The sequence below is a fragment of the Triticum aestivum genome, chromosome 6D, assembly GCF_018294505.1.
Source record: "Triticum aestivum cultivar Chinese Spring chromosome 6D, IWGSC CS RefSeq v2.1, whole genome shotgun sequence".
Lineage (NCBI taxonomy): Eukaryota > Viridiplantae > Streptophyta > Magnoliopsida > Poales > Poaceae > Triticum > Triticum aestivum.
In genome coordinates this window covers 492,470,474-492,491,474 of record NC_057811.1, presented here as the reverse complement: position 1 = coordinate 492,491,474, position 21,001 = coordinate 492,470,474, and the positions used below count along the sequence as shown (strand labels likewise).

Genomic DNA, 21,001 nt, shown 5'->3' with positions numbered 1-21,001 from the left:
CGAGGAAGTACCAGAGGGGGCTTCCGAGGGGAGCATAACCCACCTGGGCGCGCGGGGGGCCCACACGCGCCCTGGTGGGTTGTGCCCACCTCGGCCGCCTCTCGCACCGCCTCTTTGGTCTATAAATACCCCGAAAATCCAAAAACCCTAGGGGAGCCGACGAAACACAATTCCAGCCGCCGCAAGTTACAGAACCACTAGATCCAATCTAGACACCATCACGGAGGGGTTCATCATCCTCATAGGTGCCTCTCCGATGATGTGTGAGTAGTTCATTGTAGACCTACGGGTCCGTAGTTAGTAGCTAGATGGCTTCCTCTCTCTCTCTCTCTCTCTCTCTCTCTCTCTCTCTCTCTCTCTCTCTCTCTCTCTCTCTCTCTCTCTTTTGATTCTCAATACAATGGTCTTTTGGAGATCTATTTGATGTAACTCTTTTTTGCGGTGTGTATGTTGGGATCCGATGAACTTTGAGTTTATGATCATATCTATTTTATCCATGAAAGTTATTTGAGTTTTGATCTCTTATATGCATGATTGCTTATAGCCTCGTATTTCTTCTTCGAATCTTTGGTTTAGTTAGGCCGACTAGATCGATTTTTCTTGCCATGAGAAGATGTGCTTTGTGATGGGTTCAATCTTACGGTGCTCAATCCCAGTGACAGAAGGGGATATGACACGTATGTATCGTTGCTATTAAGGATAACAAGATGGAGTCTATTCCTACATGAATAGATCTTGTCTACATCATGTCATCGTTCTTATTGCATTACTCCGTTTTCCATGAACTTAATACATTAGATGCATGCTGGATAGCGGTCGATGTGCGGAGTAATAGTAGTAGATGCAGGCAGGAGTCGGTCTACTAATCTTGGACGTGATGCCTATATAATGATCATTGCCTGGATATTGTCATAATTATTTAAAGTTCTATCAATTGGCCAACAGTAATTTGTTTACCCACCGTATACTATTTTTCTTGCGAGAAGGCACTAGTGAAATCTATGGCCCCCGGGTCTCTTCCTTATCATATTTGCCTTTGAGATATATCCCAAAATACTTTGCTGCACTTTATTTTATTCGCGTTTATTCGAGATCTATTATCCAATCTATCACAATTTTTATCCCGTCAACGTGACAATTTCTGGCACCGTTACCCGGAAGGGATTGCCAACCCCTTTAACATGTCGGGTTGCAAGTATTTGTTCTTTATGTGCAGGTACCGTTTAAATAGTGTTGCTTGGTTCTCCTACTGGTTCGATAACCTTGGTCACATCATTGAGGGAAATACCTACCGTAGTTGTGTTGCATCATCCCTTCCTCTTTGGAGAAATACCAACGTAGTTCGAGCCGCATCAAAGAGTCAATAGTATGCATTCTCATTTCAACCTCAATTATTCTCTAGTTGGCAAGAATCATCTGGTGAGGAAAGATCTAGGCACATATGACCAATCAAATATATTTGATCATGAATTATTATTGCTGACAATTATCTTTATGATAAATGAGTTGGGAGACGAAACATTAAGCCCATATCTTTCTCTGTGTTCAATGGATGCCATTTGTTCTAAAATATGCTTTGTGTACTGTCAATCATAGAAGACTATATGATGATTGAGTATGTGGAGCTCTTACTTAGACTTTGTTGAATAAGTTGAATTGCAATTGTTTGGTGACTAAGAATATATGTTGTTAAGTTTCAAGAGAAGGCATTGTTTGAACCATAACATGTAAACCGATTGCTACTTTATCATGATGACTTTTATGAGGAAGAGTTGTTGTTATGATGCTAGGAAAAGTGATTGAAATTAACGTTGATCAAACCTATACAATATGCAAGCATTCACACTTCATATTTTTTTATGATTTACCTACTCGAGGATGAGCAGGAATTAAGTTTGGGGATGATGATATGTCTCCAATGTATCTATAATTTATGAAGTATTCATGCCATGTTTACAACAATTCTATATGGTTTTAGTATGATTTGAATGGAACTAACCCGGACTGACGCTGTTTTCAGCAGAACTACCGTGGTGTTGTTTTTTGAGCAGAAATAAAAGTTCTTCAAATGCAGCGAAACTTTTTGACGATTTATTTTTGGAACAAAAGAGGCACCAGAAGCTTCGTGGGAGGACCAAAAGGGGCTGGAGGCGGCCACTACCCACCAGGGCGCGCCACCCCCATCAGCGTGAGACCGACGCCAAAAAATCCTATATATTCAGAAACCCCTAAAAATAACCCTAGATCGAAAGTTCCTCCACCGCAAGCCGCTGTTTCCATGAAAATTTAATTGGGAGCCCGTTCCAGCACCCTGCCGGAGGGGGAAATCATCACCGAAGGCCATCTTCATCATCTCAGCGGCCACCATGATAAGGAGGGATTAGTCCACACTCGGGGTTAAGGGTTTGTACCAGTAGCTATGTGTTTAATCTCTCTCTCTCTCTCTCCCTCGTGTAATTTGGCACGGTCTTGATGTACCGCGAGCTTTGTTAATATAGTTGGATCATATGGTGTTATGGATTTGAGAACACTTGATGTATGTTTTGTCACTCAACTCGCGGATTCCCGAAGTGACATTGGGGTAATCTAGGCATAACGGTTGATGCACGTTCTTTTCCTTGTTTCTTCGGTAGAAATCTTGGGGCACTCTTTGAGGTTCTTTGTGTTGGATTGAGTATTATGAATCTGAAATTGTTTGATGCATATCGTATAATTAACTCACGGATACTCGCGGTGACATTGGAGTATCTAGGTGACATTAGAGTTGGTTGATGTGTATCGTATGTTGTTATTTTAGTACGAACTTTAGGGTTGTTTGTGACACTTATAGAAATAGCTCAAAAGATTGACCGAAAAGAATAACTTTGATGTGGTTTCATACCTACAAATAATTTCTTCTTATATTCCCCCTTAGATAAGAACTTTGGAGTGATTCTTCATCGCACGTTGATGGATGGTTATATGATCCAATATATCTTACATTCTTAAGAAGTTGATCCCCACTACTACCAATTCTCTCAACATGCAGCCCATCCACATCATCATTAGCCACCTCAGCAATTTTCACCCACGTCACTTTTATCTCTTCGTTTTTTTCTCCATGTTCACCTAGCGCTTGATGTCATATCCCCCCGAATGTTTTTTACCAATGGGTGGCTTAAGTTACTGCTATTACAACCCACGAGCCTACCGATAATACTACACACACACGGGGCTCCCGCGACGGACTTTCACGGACCGTGCTGCCTGCTCTTCTCTAATTGCCCCCCCGCCCCCCACCCCCCGCGCGATTTTCACTGTGGGGCCCCGCCTAACTTAATCAAATTTCAACCAATCACCATTAACCACTCCGTAAACGCCCTGTAGCAACTCCGTGTGTTTAGCATCTCTCCAAACCTACCATCCTACGAGATGACCCCTCGGTGTTCCACAATCCACGTGACCACGTCCCTCCCGTTTGGATCTCTGTTCCTCGACCAGTGGAAGCGGAAGCGAAAGAAAACCTCCCCAAAGTAAATGTTCTGAATCCCTCATAAGCTGGCCTCCCGTCTCCCATCCCCACCATCTCAAGCCCTGACGAAGCGACGGCAAGAGAAGCCAGCCTCCTCTAGGGTTTACGGCGGCCGTCCCGGGGCAGAACCGGCGGGTGCGATGGCGATGGCGGAGGAACGACCGGATCTCAAGAAGATCGATGTAGAGGCTGGGTGGGGTACACATCATGATATACAACATCTGCACTACTTGCAGCAGCTCTACGGCTGCGTTGGGCATTTGTCTGATTCAAGTATGTCCAATGGAATTTATGCATCAGCACATATTCATCTTTCAAGTATTACATTACCAAGTAATTTGTTCCTGTTGAATAGCTCTATGTGCCACCATCTGCAAGTAGCCTCTCTCAATCTAATTTTTTGTTAAATATCTTGATGTATGCACAAGGCATCATAAATTATCTTGCTGCTTTCAGAAATTCATACTGAAGACTGTCTTCTTTCGTGCTTCTGGTCACCGTCTCCTTTCATGTTTCAGGTGGACTGAGTTAAATATCTTGATGTATACACAGGGCATCATAAATTATCTTGCTGCTTTCTAAACAGTGTACTGAAAACTGTCTTCTTTCGTGGTGTTGGTCATTGTCATCTTTCATGCTTCAGGTGGACTGGTTATAAGCATTACGTCCTAGGTGGTAAATAAAATAACTCAACCAATTTCAAAGTGATGTGTTACTTGGTGCAGTCCAACTCTGAACGTTTTTCTACTTTTTATTTTCTTACTGAAGGTTAATTCCCACACACGCTACAGTCTGAAGGTACATGCAAATTTTATGTTTCTGACTTGGTATACATGTTTTACTACATATCATGATGGCTCGCTTCCTTTTTGAAATTCCACAATAGTTCCTCTATACTAACGTCTGTGTAAATGTTCCATGTAGGTTTTAGGTAAAGAGCATATGCTATGGATGCATAAATAGAATATTCTGGAGTTTCTTTTGTTTGCTCGATGGCAGATCAGCAAAACTGAATAGTGTTCTAGAAATATGAACTTTTTTGCAGGGACATAAATTATGAACACTATAGTCTCTTAACACAAGGAGTTGGAGCTGCAGTTCAGCTTCGAGGACTAAATGAGGAAGATACAACATGGTCGAGCTTCTAGCATGGCAATGATAGCATTTTTTAGGTGAGCTGACTCTGCAGCTACTGAGGAAGCCGTCTTGGCTGCTCCTTTCTATCGGTGGTAAGCTTATGAGTGGGGACATCGACGACGTTTCTGGAATTGGAGGTGTTGTGATCCTCTTGACCTGTTGTTGCAATATACTTGACCATGTCAAGTAATTATGCGCTCAGTCCCTCCTGGACAGCCAGGCCAAACTGACTGGTTTCTCTCTTCTTCTCCAGTGACATGAGAGGTGAGTGGTGCAGCTTGAAATAGCCATTACAAACTCATAAATTAATGGGCATCTGAGGAGACACGCGATGGGCTTTATAATACCATTCTCGATATGAACCTCGCCATCAACTCCTTACCTAGCACCTCCATGTAGTATTTCTGATGCTGACTTAATGATCATTGTCTTTTTTAGGTCGAAGGCCTTGATCATCGTATATTCAAAGTTACATTGGACACATTCATAGTTCCTGATGGAATAAATTTTCGTTCTTCTGACTTTTCATTTATTCTATTGCTATACTATTATCCATTAGTTCACATCTAAAGATGTCATTTTGTTTGTTTTTGAGAGTTGCAGGTTAGTGATTGTTGACTTTGATGCATTGGTAGTAGATTTTAAGTTCAGTTAAACTAGGTGACATTTCTGTACAAGTTTTCGTGTATGTGGCAACATTTTTTTGTCTTATTTTGTTCTGGAAGATAGTTATGGGTTACTTGCATTTTGACGTTACTCCAAGAATAAGAATAGTTGATCAGCTCAGGTAACATGATAATTGCACGTCCATGGATCCAACATCCAAATTTATTACTTTTAGCTATATGCTGATTCTGATGCACTCTTTTCATGTATGTATCAGGCAAGTGTCATCACTTAAAGACTTTTTTGTTTCGAATTTTTTGTATTAACTCATCATTTCAATTCTTTGTATTAACACTATTGTTACAATTCGACGCAAGCAATTCTTTTGTATGCACACATTTGAAAGATATGCTTTCCCCACAAAAATAGAAATGATTTGACGAACATGCAAGTTGCTATTTTTCTATCTCTCCACATTAGAAATTTTAGCACAAAATATCCCGCAGCAACGCGCGGAGATTTATCTAGTTACAATTGTTGAAAGATTGCAGTAGCGAAAGTACGAACCCTATGCCTTGTTTTTAAGCATTGCAAAACCATTTGTGCTCACTTTTATCGTTTTCTAGCTTGCTGTTTTTATTTATTCAGATTATAAAAATACATTTCTACCATACATATTACACACGTATCACCATCTCTTTGCCGAACTAGTGCACATATACAATTTACTATTGTATTGGGCGTGTTGGGGACACAAGAGACTCTTTGTTATTTGGTTGCAGTGTTGTTTGAGAGAGACAATGTTCATCCTACGCCTCCCACGGATTGATAAAACTTAGATCATCCACTTGAGGGAAATTTGCTACTGTCCTACAAAACTCTGCACCTACACATGTGCAAACTAAGAAGTTATTGAGCTCAAATTGCATCTAAATCAAATAAACTCCCACGTACACTCCACTAAAACCCACAAATCACTCTACTTCTAGAGCATGAAATGAGCTAAACTAGCAATGAGAGATAAAAAGATGAAGTTGCTAACCTTTTAGAACACTTAGATAGTTGGTGCACCGCCAAATCTAAACAAATCTTGGGGAAAATGTTGGTGCGCCGCCAAATCTAGACAAATCTTGGAGAAAATGGAGCTTGGAGGAAGAACATAGGAGAAAGCTTAAGTGTGGCTCGGGCACGTCATATCATGTTTGTTTTGTGAACTCAAGTGGCATCATTCTATCAGGCATTTCATCGAGCACCTCTTGTGCATAGAAAGAGAAAACAAACTAGCACACATCTTCCACCTTCTATGAGGAAAAAACAGAGGAGAGGACGGGTAGGGGTCTAAAACCGGGACTGAAGACAGACCTTTAGTCCCGGTTGGAGATATAAACATTGCTATTAATCAATAAAATGGCGAGAGTTCTAAAAAAAACCGCGTTGCACAGTAGCAGCAAGAACCGAAAAAGGTTCCAAATGAGTTCTTATTTCTATTTTTCCGACACTCCATTTTTTTGGGATTCGCCATCGCACACAGATCGAGCTGGATAACATCTAGCAACTGAACCCTAAGTATACTTTGTTTTTGAGGCAACGCTCAAGTATACTTATGACTAGTGGGCAAGTATGTTTTGTGGTGTTTAAGCCGGCCGGCTGGTGACTAACTTATTGTGCGCCTCGTTCGTATCCATCTAACAACATGCACTGTGATCTCGCGCGGTGCAGAGTCAATGAACTAGCAAGAATTAATCAAATCCATCGATCTGCGATGTGTTTTCTAGCTACCTAGGAGGCTACTCCTGTATAAATAAAAAAATATAAAAGCGTTTAGATCACTTAAAGGACAAACCGATTAGTAGTAGATGCAACAGCTACCTTGTTAACAAGAAGGACTTACTCGCCTTGGTCCCAAGTCTTGGTTGAATATACTTACAACAGTTTGTACCAGCGAAAAAGAAAAAAGAATATATAACAGTTTGCATAATAATTAGGTAAGGCCCAAACTAATGCCAATACCCAATTGCCGCCGTTTGGTTGGACTTGGCATTCCATTCATCCCCACTCGAGACAGGTCTCGCCCGTGCGTGCCCAGGAACGGCGGCGGTGCACGTACGTAGCACATCCCGCCCACCTCTACCCCGAGCTCCGGCGGCCGGCGTGCCTCCACCCCGAGCTCCAGCGGCCCGGCGCAGGTAACCCATCCCGCCCACCTCCACCCAGAGCTCCGGCGGCCGGCGTGCCTCCACCCGGAGCTCCAGCGGCCCGGCGCAGATAGCCCATCCCGACCACCTCCACCGCGAGCTCCGGCAGCCGGCGTGCCTCCACGCAGGTAACCCATCCCGACCACCTCCACCCGGAGCTCCAGCGGCCCACCTCCACGCCGAGCTCCGGCAGCCGGCGTGCCTCCACCCCGAGCTCCAGCGGCCCACCTCCACGCCGTGCTCCAGCAGCCGGCGTGCCTCCACCCCGAGCTCCAGCAGCCCACCTCCACGCCGTGCTCCGGCAGCCGGCGTGCCTCCACCCCGAGCTCCAGCGGCCCGGCGCAGGTAACCCGTCTCGCCCACCTACCTCCAGGCACCACCCTCTCGCCCCGCCTCCAACCCGATCTTCGGCGGCCGGTATGTCTCCACTAAATTCCTCACTTTGACCATCCAAACAACATTTGGCACTCAATTTCTTGGTGCAAGAAGAAGATCATCAAGTTGACTTGGCGTGGTCCTAATTCTTTTATTTTAAACGTGGCTCACAGCCTGTTACAGACAACGCCCTCCCTCTTTGATTGGGGAGTACCATATATATTGTTTCTATATACTTGTTGAGTTGTTGACGGCCTCATCGGATCAGATCTCATCAAGCACGCTTTGTGCAGGGGGAGCGAGGATCGGAGGAAGCTAAGCCGGCCGACGAGAAGAAAGGAGTAGAACCAACAATAACAGGTTGGTATGCTTAGCTTCCTTCTTGCCTAACCAAGTCCGATCATTGTGAGAAGAAGCTGCTAGTGATCCAAGGCTGTTTTTCGATCTGATGATGTAGCTGATCGTGGTCAACGACGCACGGCAAATTAATTACGATGGCCGATATCACACTCGGCAGCGTGGAGAGGGTCGTGAAAGTCGCGCTCGCCATCAAGACGGCCGTGGAAACGGCTAAGCAGAACAAGAAGGATTGCGTGGAGATCGGCAAGCTTGCGGCTCATGTCAGCTCTCACACGGAGCGGCTCAAGGAGAAGATGGAGGTCATGGAGGACCCCGCGATGCGCGATACGCTGGAGGCCATGGCGAATTGCCTTGATGACGCCCTCCTGCTCATCGACACGTGCCATGGCAAGTGCTTCCTGCTCCGCTACCTGTGTGCGAGCCATGTCCAAGCAGCTGCGCCGGGCACATGAAGATATATCAAGGAAACTCCAGCTGGGTGCCTTCGCCGTCGATGTCGACATAAAGATTGCTTTGGACAAACTCGTCACACAGGTATCTTTATGGCTTAATTAGTTAATCGATTAATTGGAGCTATTAATTGGTAACACACACCTGAGGTCCTGAGCTATTTGCTTCAACTGTGTTTTCTCTAGACAAAAGATAGAGTTTTCATAAGGTTCTTAATCTTAGCATGCAAACTTGTATAGAATATAGATAGATCTGAAGTGAATCTCAGATCTGAAGCCATGCCAAATTGAGCCTATAATTTATAACGAGTTAGACAGTTTATCCCTTCTCTATAATGGGCCTCGCAGAACCCATATATAAAGTAGGCCCATAATACTTACTAATAGAAGTATTCCTAGATAGATCGAGCAGCAATTAATCATATCTTTTGCACATATTTTTTGCACTTCAGTATGCAGGACAGGCGGAAAACCCACAAAGTAGTCAACCAAGAACCGATCAAGCTAGGTACGTTAAGATATCTGCAGTGCAAATTCATGTCTCATTTTGTTGTAAATTAACATTTGCATTTTGATGATATAATTAAGATGTGGACTATTAACCTTTCTTCCGTTCTTTCTTAAAAAGATGCCATGTCTACTAAGATGGGGTAGCAGTACAGTGTAATGTATCCTAGGCTTTAAACAAACATGCAACAAAATGTTATCAACTAGTGTAACCTTAACATACATAGCAAATTCCCAAAGTTACTAACTAGTTTAATTTGGAAGATCAGCCGTCCAAAGCAGGACACATCACTCTAAACTAGACTTAAACTACTCACTAATGGCCCTTTAGCACTCATGCTGACAAAATTAAGGTTATTATGCAATTTGAAACTTTAAGAGTGCAACTTTTTATTCCTTGGCTGCTAGCTGTTGCAAGAGCACTGCACGTTCGATCGAGCTAAGTATATGAGGTACAGTATTCCAATATTTAAGATGGATTATTCATTTTTTACATAAGCAAATTAACGATATAACCATCCACATAATTTATGTACGTAAGTACATTTCGTATGCCCTGTAGCTAGCTCTTTGAGCCAGACAAATTAACTATATAACCATCCAAACACGCCTCTTTTATCTATTTCAAGGGACTACTCAAAATAAGCATTTAAATGACTTTTTTTTTAAATCCAAACTTGCAATATGTCAGAAGGCCTCTTATTTTGAATTTCCAATGGCAATAGCAGACCTGGAGTAAGGAAAAATGACAAAGGGAAGACCATGGTAGCAACAGTAAGAAGGGCAGAGTCTGATCCCTTGTCAGGTAAGGTGTGCCAATGCATTTCTGTTACTTGGACCGATGATGTAATTCCTGTCCCATGGCTTCACACATTATTTTATTTAAATTAGGTAGGCTATCTAGCAGCTAGCCTATATATTTATTTTTTACTGAATGGCTAATTATAATCATCGTGCGAACAAGTTTTGGAAGCAAAACTATGCGAACGAGTTTTGAAGGCAAAACTATTATTTCTGATCTTCCTGACTAGTGGTATGATCCGTGCACGCATGGCCACCTCCCCATCTCATGCGTCTGCTTCCCTGACAGGCATTGCACAGTTCAGTTTGTCTCAGTTGGAGGCTGCTACAAACGACTTCTCAGAAGATAGTTATGTTGAAAGAGGCTACTACAAGGTACTCCCTTGCTTCGTTTGCTAATTTTGTGTTGGATTTTCGGACAATCATCATTGTCACATTTGATCAATTTGATACAAGATATAAGTAAACACATTTCATGAATTTTGAGAAGACGATGCGATTGCTTTCAATTTCTTGGTACAACATGGCTTTTCCCGACCCATAAGGCTCGACTTGACATAACTGTAATATTAGTTGTCTGGCTCAAAGGCCATGACATATACTAAAATGGGAGTATCATACGGGAGTAAAATGGTCTTTTCCATAAATTAAAATATGGTTACCTACTCCCAACGTATTGTTTCTTTGGCCACATACACTGCATATTCCACCGTAGCATGATATTGGAGTGATTTGTGTTAATGTTATACTATTACAAAAAAGTATTATCCACGGTCTCTTTCTTCACAAAAAGCAACTTCTGGCTTCTGCACCAAATAGATTTACACATAGCATCACACTCTAAATTAAAATTACAGCACGACACTATGATACAAAGGGTTCATATTTTTCTTTCAGGTTTATTGTCATGAAGTGAATCATAACTTTGTCTTTTCTGCCAAAAAATTAACTTGTGTTTTATCTTTTCAGGGTGTATTATTGCACAACGGACTAGATGTTGTAGCCGCCATCAAGAAGTTTCCAGTCTCTAATGATCTTGAACTGCAGCATGAGCTCAATATTCGTGCAAAGCTTGAACACAGAAACATAGTTAAACTTTTGGGATATGCCAAAGTTGAAAAAAGGCTATGCTTTTTGGTCGAAGAATACATGTCGAATGCTAAAAGCTTGGAAAACATTATTATTAATGGCATGTCCTCAAGTAAAAATACTACTTCACATATGGACCTAATTTCGCTTGTTCTCACAATATATAATAACTAATACTTTCTTCTTCTTCTTCTTTTTAAATTATGCAGCATCTCGTCTTGATTGGCCCTCCTGTTTCAAGATAATTCAGGGCATAGCCAAGGGCTTACATTATCTACATAAGAAATGGGTTCTCTATATGGATTTGAAACCAAACAACATCCTCGTCCGTTCAGATATGGACCCTGTGATCATCAATTTTGGATCATCTGTAGTACTAGATGGTGATGATGATACGATCTCTGGGGACACCTTAGCGGGCACATTGTAACTGGATTGAGTTCATTGCTTTCATCTTTTCTCATGTCTCTTCTATAAAATTATTCATTACTTTTTTTTATCATTCAGGGGTTATATCGCTCCAGAAAAAATTAGTCGAGCTAATGTATCATTGAAGTCCGATGTGTTCTCTTTTGGAGTCATCCTCATTCAGATCATTACCGGCAGGAGACTTTCATCATACGATGATATACCAGAATGGGTGAGTACGTATTAAATTTAGAAGCTTGATATGAGCACCAACTTCTTCATTGCTTCTTGTAGAACAAGCCAATTATTAACCCACATAGTAGCACAGTTAGTATATTAAAATTCATCATTTTATCAAACTAGAGCTCCTGCACGGACTACAAATTTTAAGAAAGATAATTGTTAGAAATTCATGGATAAATTTGAGGCCTAGAGGTAATCAAATTGATTTCTCCCTTCTCTCTCCCTCCCTCCCTCTCTCATGATATTTGTTCCTAGCGGATACCATGAGGATTATTATGGAGACTTTAAAAGGATCCTCAAATTAGTGATAGTAAGATGATCCCTATGCTTACCAATACTAATATAATCATCATAATTCTATGTTAAAAATGAATATATATAGGTCCATGTTGGTTATTTTTTTATATAAGATTACAAAGTTCCTTTGATTTACTTATGGCCTACGCAATTTCATACCATATATGATTTCTCGTGAACAATGAAGATTTAGGTTTTTTATTTTTTTTACTTTTGGTATATATATCTTAAGATAAAATACCTACTGCCGGTCCCTTGAACTATAAGAAGAAAAAAAATACCCACTCTAGATGTGCCCTTATAGATAAGGACTGTGGTGGATCCAAATATTACAAGTGTTTATTAACACCAGAAATGTTAAAAGTTGCTTAAACAAATAATTTTGCTGGTTGGAATGGGCGTTTTTTCCCTAATGGAATCCAGAAATGCAGCTAGGAACATGTTGCTTTTTTTTACCTAGACTGCCGGATATTGGAAAGGTTATTTTATTCATGTTGCAGTTGCTACTATTTCTTGTTGCGTCCAATGGGAACTTTGTTTAGACGCTAGCTTTTCGCCTTATTTATATCTCAAATCTTGCACTGCACCGTAATTCACCGATTATTTGCAAAACTATGCTTACCTTCATTGAAACTGTTTTTTTATGCAGAGTTCAATTGAGATGATTAGATCAATGAAAGGGTTATTTGATCCGGCGCTAGCTGACGAGTCTCAGCTAATGAAGATTAACAGGTGTAGAGAGGTCGGATTGAAGTGCATTGAGTGGGATCCGAAATGTAGGCCTACCATGGCGGATGTTCTTGAGATGCTAAACAGCTAGTAAGAGTTGCCGCCCGTAGCGCCCCAGATGAGGGTTAAATTGCTATGATACCCACCATGGACATGGATTGCATTTGTTCCATATTGTAATACAACAAAAGAAGTGGTTTTCACGAACAGCTTGTCATGATCAGGTACTACGGTAGTGGTGTTGGCGGTACTGTACAAAAAAACTGGCTGAGTCATTGAGAAACGATAGTGGTCCCACCTATCACTACTGGCTGGTGCCTCAAACCTGTAGTGTACGTGATGCCTCAAGCAACAATGACTATTGATTACTGGTCGAGGGCACCAAGCAGTAATTAAAAATCCAACTAACACTAATAAGAATACATGCACTTTCAGGTTTTATGGAATAAACTATTTTCAGTTTGTTCTTATAGAATACTATCGGAATATTCCATGAAAACTTAAAGATAACTTTATAAGGTTATTTTGGTCATTTCATCTTAGAAAATACAAAGGTTCATTTTCAAATACTTGTCATCTGTTACCACTTATTTGTTTTCAAATACTTGACCTTCCTGTTTCCCGAAATAAATGCAATTTTCTATTTTTCCCTTTATAGGAATACTGCACAAACGTTCTAGAACACTAAAGATGGCTTTATCACTATATTTGGTCATTTCATCCTTAGGGCCTCTTTAGAATGGAGGAATCTCAAAAGGTAGGAATAGGAAAAAAAACATAGGAGAGTTGCATTATATTTGCAATCCTGTACGATTTGACAATGTAAGAAAGTTTGTAGTAGAGTGTTTGGATGCAATGTAGGAAAAATGAAGGAATGAGAAGAGAGAGATTGACACAAAGAAAAGTTTCCAAGTGGTTGGACCTCATGCTAGATTTCGTCTAAAATTCCTACGGATTAAGCAATTCCATAGGGATTTTGAAGGATTCTTTGTTCCAAAGGGCCACACATGGAAACAATTTATAGGACTAAAAAACTCATATATTGCGAAGTAGGCCTTAAAAAACAATTTATAGGATTATTTGTTATTGAGTTAAAGTTGGCAACTTGTATTAGAAAAATGGAGATTGTCTTGATAACCATGCCTTGGTCCAAGTCTCCATGTTCCCATTAATTTAGAAAAATACAGAAGTTAGGAGTATTTCTTCTTGACAATGGATTGTCTTTGTTTTTCCTTTGACCGGAGCACTCTCCACCCTGTCCCATGCGCCCAACACCGTTGAACCAGCATCCAACGGCAACAACCCCCATCCAAAGGAACCTTCTCGAATTCGATCGGTTCTGACTTCTGACTTGTTCATTTGGCACCGGTGCCCTCCATTATCCAGCCGGTGCCATGAAAAAAAATCAGGGAACCGGAGCAAGTAGCTGCTCCGATGCCCAGCTGATGCCAAATGCAGAAAGCAAAAAAACAATTAGCTCATGGCCCACTGTAGAGAGCTAACTAGGCTGAAGAAACTCACGTGAATAGGGCATCCGGATCCCACTTTTTATCAGTCTGCGAACACAACATTGTGAGAACGGTGCCAAATAAAATCCTCAGGGTATCGCTGTCCAGCCGGTAATATTTTCAACGCATTGGGCACCGACGACTACATAGTAGAAGGCCTTATCTTACCCCTTTCCGTCTTTCTCCACTCGCGTTCCCACCTCTAGCTGCTCATCTTGTTTTGTCATATTCCCATTGATTGGCACAGAAAATGTACTTTAGGACGCTGCCTCGTTGGTCCTTCAATTGTTTTCAGCGGCGGCCCGGCCGCTATTTAATTCACCTGCTGATCGACTAGTATTGTTGCATTATTGGTAGCTAAAAGTCTTCGTCATCGCGTAGGCGCATTTCTATTCATCGCTTGTAGCCTGCTCTCTCTCTCTCTCTCTCTCTCTCTCTCTCTCTCAGCAACAAAACCACATAGCAGATAGGTGGCACGCCCTTGGCCTTGCTCATCACCGCTCAGCACGTTCGCCAACCATCCCGGCCTCGGCCTGCACGACGCCGCTACCCTGGCTCCCTTTCCCGTCGCCGCCTACGGAGCAAGCAGCGGTGGAGGTTGAGAAGAAGCCGCCGGAGGAAGAAGACAAGAAGAAATCCGGCGGGGGAGGAGGGCAACAAGCAGGTGGTCAAGGTGCAGGTACAGCCCTGATCCTTCTCTATTCTGCAGCCAGAACAAGCTTGTAGTAGATCTGACCATGGTGGTATATATGATCTCCCCTTTCCCGTTGACTAAAGCTCGCATGTCTTGTAATGCTCCACTTCTTGGAACTTGAAGGTCCCCTAGGAGGAAGCTCACCTAGTGGCCGCGCTTGTCGACCCATATGGTGAGCTCATCTTGTTTTCTAGTTCTCGGTTGAGTGGCGCCGATAATGTCTAATACTCCCCCAATTGGATTGGCTGTAAACTTGTAAGATGGCCTGGGAAGGCGCCATTGGGATCGATCTTGGCACGACCTACTCCTGCGTCGCCGTCTGGCAGAACGGCCACGTCGAGATCGTCGCCAACGAGCAAGGCAACAGAACCACCCCATCCTACGTTGCCTTCACCAGCTCCAAGCGCCTCATCGGGGATGCGGCCAAGAACCAGGCCGATATGAATCCGGCTAACACAATCTTCGGTGAGTCTTCCTTGCCAATCTGCTAGTCAACTCCCTCCTCGGCTCCTGACAGATCTTCCCCCATTCATTTGACTTTTTCTTTTCTAGTTCTTGAATTAGATCCGTGGATCTGAGGGTGTACTTGGTAATCTTCTAGGAGTACTCGTTTACAATTGCCGATTCTTATTTTACTTGCTGTAGTTTTGGGCGGCGCTTATTATGTTTATTGTCTGTGTTATTGTTCTCAACCCATGTCCATGTGGTTTATTGCTTTGGCAAACAAAAAAAATTCACGAAAGGAAAGGGGAAGAAACCCCGACCACAGTTATTTACAAGGCATTTACGCAACGCACTCGACCACATATCATCCTAAGTGAACTACTCGCCATCGGTCCACCCATCTACTCCTGCAAATGAGATTTGGAGGTCGGCATGTAGGATGCCTGCCTGATTCCACGCCACACACTCAGAGGTTATCCGTCGTAGCACATGTTGCACGTCCAGTCTCACTCCTTCAAGCACAATTGAGTTTATGTGCTTCCACAACTCCCACATGACTAGCAGGTGGTGTGTACGGGCTTGGCATACCTTCCAGGGAGTATTGTCCGTGTGCACCATGTCGGTAGCTCATCTCCCACCAATGGTGATAGGCCGATCATGCCCACTATTAGGCCTACCTTGGTCCAGAATTTCCTTGCAATTACACATTGGATCAGGAGGTGGTTTATTGTTTTGTCGCCTTGGTCGCAAAACGGGCAAGTGTCACGGTGTGGAAGACCACGTCTCGCCAGCCTGTTTGAAGTCCACACTCTATCTCTCAGAGCTAACCATACAAAGAAGCGGCAGTGCAGGGGTGCACTTGATGACCCCCGGCGTCTTCCATTCCACACCAGAAGAAGCTTCTGCATATTTTGACCATCGCCTTGATTGTTTTTGGTGGTAGCCCCATGGCAAGCATCGAGTGCACACTGAAGGCACAGTACAGATTGTACAAGCAACATTCGGCTCCTCTTAGGTAGGGACGCTGCTTTCCATGCCGGCAGGTGCGTCGCCAGCTGGTCCACCATATCTTGGAAGTGTGCTGCTATTTGTTTTCTAATGGACAATGCTAATCCGAGGTACCGACATGGGAACGTGGCATTTGCGCACTCCAGCAACTCAGACACTAGCTGGATGTCCTCTGGCGTGCACTGAATCGGCAGTGCAGAGCTTTTCTGCCGGTTAATCTTGAGTCCCGAGGGGTGTCCAAGCAAGTCCATGATGGACGAGCATGCCAGGATGTCCCTCTCCTTTGGCTTCAGAAAAATCATCACATCATCGGCATACATGGAGATCCGATGTCGCAGCCCAGTCCTAGCCAGAGGGGCTAACAATCCCACTGCTGTCGCATGCTCAAACAGTCGTTGGAGTGGCTCCAAACATGGTATGAAGAGCATGGGTGAGAGCGGCTTCATTGTCTTAAACCTTGGCAATTGAAAACCGTGTCACCAGGGATTCCATTCATAGATATCTTGGTGGATGATGTCGCAAGTAAGCCACGGATCCAGGAAATCCACCATGCGCCAAAACCCATCAACGCCAATACTTCTAGCAAGAACGGCCATTGAACGGAGGCCGGGGACTGCTTAGGTGAGGTCCCGGTCCACGCTGGTTGGTGTGAGACCCTTCTGGAGCCGCAAGACAACGCTGGTGGCACCAGCATGTCCTGTCATGGGATTTTTTTCATCGGGCTTTCACCTGTTCATGTGCTTCGGGCCGCAAGAATACTTCTAGCAAAAACGCCACTGTTCATGTGCTTCGGGCCGGTCCGGGCTTGGGCTTGGGATTTTTTTCATCGGGCTTTGCCAAGCCCGGCCCGAACCCGACCCTGCCCGGCGAATGATCAGGTTTAGGTAAAACGCACGGATGGACATATCCAACGGGCCGATGTCGAACTCCACATGAAGCGCCACCGCGGCCGCGGCAAGGTCCACGCTTGGCCGCGGGCCGACCGTAGCGAGGACTACCGCCCGCTCCAGCTCGTCCTCCAGCGCACACAGGTCGTCACCGGCCTCCAGGAAACAACAGTCCACCGACTCCTCCTGCGGCGGCGCCGCCGCGACAGGTCCTTCGAACGGAGCTGAAAACTGGGGGCCGACCATACTGTCCACCGATCGAGCCAGCGTGAACCACGTACGACCAGGCTCTATCCAGGCATGCCGCCACAGCCGGAGGGAGGCCCGGTGGCGGTGGTGGGAGTATAGTGGGCGAGGGGGAGGCCATCCATATTGCACCCGGTGGCGGCGGCGCAAGGTTGCCCGAGGACGCAGCCGACGCGCGCAGGCGAAGAACGGGGGCGGGCCGCGCAGGCAGCGAGTCCGAGGGGCTCCTCCGGCGGGTGCAGCGGCGGGAAGTGTGGTAGCGCCCGCCGCAGCAAAGACACTTCGTAGGGTTGGTGCAGTGGCGCGAGGTGTGTCCGTCATCGTCGCCGCAGCTGTAGCAACAGCCATGGAGCGACGCGAGCAGAGCTGAGCGCGGTGGGCGGGAGAAGAGCAAGCTTGCCAGCCTGAGACGAGGGCCAGGTGGCCGATGCTCCTTCCGGCCCCGGACCTGCTGCCATGGCGCCCCACCCGAAGGTGGCGCCGGGTCGGCCCGCGGTGCCGGTGGGACGACGATGAGGGAGCGCAACCGGGGTGGGGGGTGGGGAGACGAGCCCAAGGTAGTGGGAGGGCTCAAACTGCCGGACGGGGAGCCAGAGAGCTGCACACGGCTCGCCATGCCGGCCGAGAGAGGTGGCCGTCGGAGCCGGAGTGGCTAGCGGCGCAGACGCGGCGTGGAGCGGGGAGCCAGACAACAAAATGTGACGTTCGTGTCTTTGGTCTCGCTTTGGCAACTTAGACTGGATATCTCAGTCTGAATAATTCTGTATCGCGGGCTCATAGCATGGTTACTTGACTTTACAATTGTTGTGGGTATGCTTTTGAGTGGCCTTATGTTTTTTCCTTTAACATCAGTGCGTCCTTTTTGCTACACCACTAGTACCATTCATCCCTTGACTACTGTTCGGCCATCAATCTGTTTTACCTTGATGATGAACAGAGTATTCTTTGAAAAAAGGCTTCTTCTGTGGCTATGAGTATGGCAAATAACAAGGGGAGATTGCGGTTGGTGGCGGAGGGGCTTCCCCTCGCGCCCAGCTAGGCTGGAGTTCGCCCTCCTCCCGCGCCCAGTCCGCCCCCTTGCTCCTGCCCTCTTCCCCAGCGTGTGGGTGCCGCGGAGCCTGGGACTGGTGGTTCCCACTGGCGTGCCCCCGCCATTGCTCCTCCCGCCGGATCTGGTGCGGGAGCTGTCCTCGGAGACGGTTTGGATGCTGGATCTTGCCTTCTCGTGGCAAGGGTTGAGGCCCCTAGCCCGCCATTAGGTTCAAGCCCTATCTTGCGCTCGGTCTAGTCTTTTCTCTAAAAAAAATAACAAGGGGCACAGCTTGCTGCTAAATGAACCTTCTGTTACTATATAGCCCTAGCTTTCCTAGTTAGTAATTCGGTGTAACCTGCCTGCTTGGCGCTTTATTTTTGGGCTCTGGGTTGGAACAAACGCGAGGCCTAATATTTCGTTAAGGTCGGTTTTAAATGCAAGATGATTCTCTAAGTTCTTTACAATTTTTTTAAAGTTTTTTTCGTCTGCATGACAGTGTTTGCTAAATGTTACCTACTGCCGTTTATAGAACGTCGTTGCGTCCTATAGAAAATATAATGCACTCGGGTTGCAGGAAGTTATTATTGCTTGCACCGGAAAATAATTTATCTTGCCCTCTATTCAAGTTTGGGTGATTAATTTGTATTGGTGATGTTTTATATTTACTTCAAGCACCATTCCTTAGTAAAATTAGTGCATGCAGTTACTGACGTCAAATACTTGCTGCAGATTCCAAGCGGCTCATTGGTAGGAGATTTACTGATGCTTCTGTACAGAATGACATTAAGCACTGGCCCTTCAAGGTCATTTCTGGACCTGAAGACAAGCCTATGATTGCTGTTAAATACAAGGGTGTGGAGCAGCAATTCGCAGCTGAAGAGATTTCCTCAATGGTTCTCGTCAGGATGCGGGAGACAGCTGAAGCCTACCTTGGCAGCACCATCAAGAATGCTGTTGTCACTGTTCCTGCTTGCTCCACCGACTTGCAGCGGCAGGCCACCTGGAATGCAGGAGTGCTTGCTAGTCTGAATGTAATGCGTATCATCCCTGAGCCGACTGCTGCTGCTATGGCTTATGGCCTTCACAACAAGGTTACCGAGTGGGGTGTGGTAGAGAATGCTCTCGTCTTTGACCTTGGAGGTGGTACCTTTGATGTCTCCCTTGTCGAGATCGAGTTTTATATTTTTGAGGTCCTGGCCACAGCTGGCGACCCTCACCTTGGTGGTGAGGACTTTGACAACCGCATGGTGAACCACTTCGTCCAAGAGTTTAAAAGAAAGAAGAAAAAGGACATCAGTGGCAACCCCAGGGCTCTTAGGAGACTGAGGACAGCCTGCGAGAGGGCGAAGAGAACCCTCTCCTCCACTGAAGAGGCCGTCATTGAGATCAGTTGTTTGTATGAGGACATCGACTTCTACTCAACCATCACCCGTGCCAGGTTTGAGGAGCTCAACATGGATCTCTTCAGGAAGTGTATGGACATTGTGGAGGACTGCCTCAGGGATGCTCGCATGGACATGAGCTCAGTTCATGCTGTTGTTCTTATTGGTGGCTCCTCTAGAATTCCAAAGATTCAGCAGCTTCTTCAGGAGCTCTTCAACGGGAAGGAGCTTTATAAGAGCATCAACCCTGACGAAGCTGTTGCCTATGGTGCTGCTTTACAGGCTGCCCTTTTGACCGGACCGAACAACGACAATGAGGGTTGGATGAGCGACCTCCTTTTGTTGGATGCTACCCCACTTTCTCTTGGTTTGGGGACGAAAGGGGGCGACATGACAGTGATGATTCCAAAGAACAGGGCGATCCCCGTCAAGACGGAGATAGTCATATCTACCGACTATGACAACCAACCTTGTATCCGTATCCAGGTTTACGAGGGTGAAGGTGCCAAGACTTGCGACAATAACCTGTTGGGCGAGTTTGAGTTCTCCATTCCTCCAGCATCCAAAGGCGTTCCACAAATAATTGTGTGCTTCGACATTGATGCCAACGGTATCCTGGATGTCTCTGCCAAGGACAAAAACACTGGTGAGAAGAAGAAGGTCACCATCAACAAGAGGTTCCATTTAAAACAATAATTATTTAGTTAGTAACGATGGAATTAATATGCAAGTTTTTACAAAATATCGTAAACGATATCTTGTGGTGCGGTCATATGTATCATCATAATATGCAGAGTACTCATCATGTCTAAAGCTCTGAATGCAAGACACTCAACAAACATTGTGTTGTGATTTGAATATAATTAAGAATGTTATGAACTTCAAAATACGGAGTCCTAGGACAGTGCTGAGCAATATTGTGCCTCCGTCTGTGAGGGTTTATCCTTGAAAAAAAGGGGGGTTTCCTGGCTCCGCCGCGGCGACTCACAGAAGAAGCTGCTTGCAGGCATGATCATTCAGTCCCAATTGTTCAGTGATGCATATGGTATTTGCTTATTCCGACTTACGCTTTACACAGATGCAGAATGAAAT

The 21,001-nt window shown here is 44.8% G+C and overlaps 1 protein-coding gene and 1 pseudogene across 2 annotated transcripts; both read left to right on the top strand.

Moving 5' to 3' along the window:
• Positions 1–7,279: 7,279 nt before the first annotated feature.
• LOC123142264 (cysteine-rich receptor-like protein kinase 8) lies at positions 7,280–12,914 on the top strand (annotated as a pseudogene).
• Positions 12,915–14,573: 1,659 nt separating this feature from the next.
• LOC123146355 (heat shock cognate 70 kDa protein) lies at positions 14,574–20,796 on the top strand. Of its 2 annotated transcripts, none has more exons than XM_044566008.1 (4): positions 14,574–14,894; positions 14,993–15,081; positions 15,170–15,374; positions 19,257–20,796. In XM_044566008.1, the coding sequence occupies exons 2-4, from the start codon at positions 15,079–15,081 to the stop codon at positions 20,603–20,605; spliced, it is 1,557 nt and encodes a 518-aa protein (XP_044421943.1). In that variant the 5' UTR covers positions 14,574–14,894; positions 14,993–15,078; the 3' UTR covers positions 20,606–20,796. The 2 variants fall into 2 exon arrangements, with proteins under 2 accessions (XP_044421943.1, XP_044421942.1); XM_044566007.1 differs by having other exon boundaries at positions 14,575–14,894; positions 15,033–15,081.
• Positions 20,797–21,001: the final 205 nt, after the last annotated feature.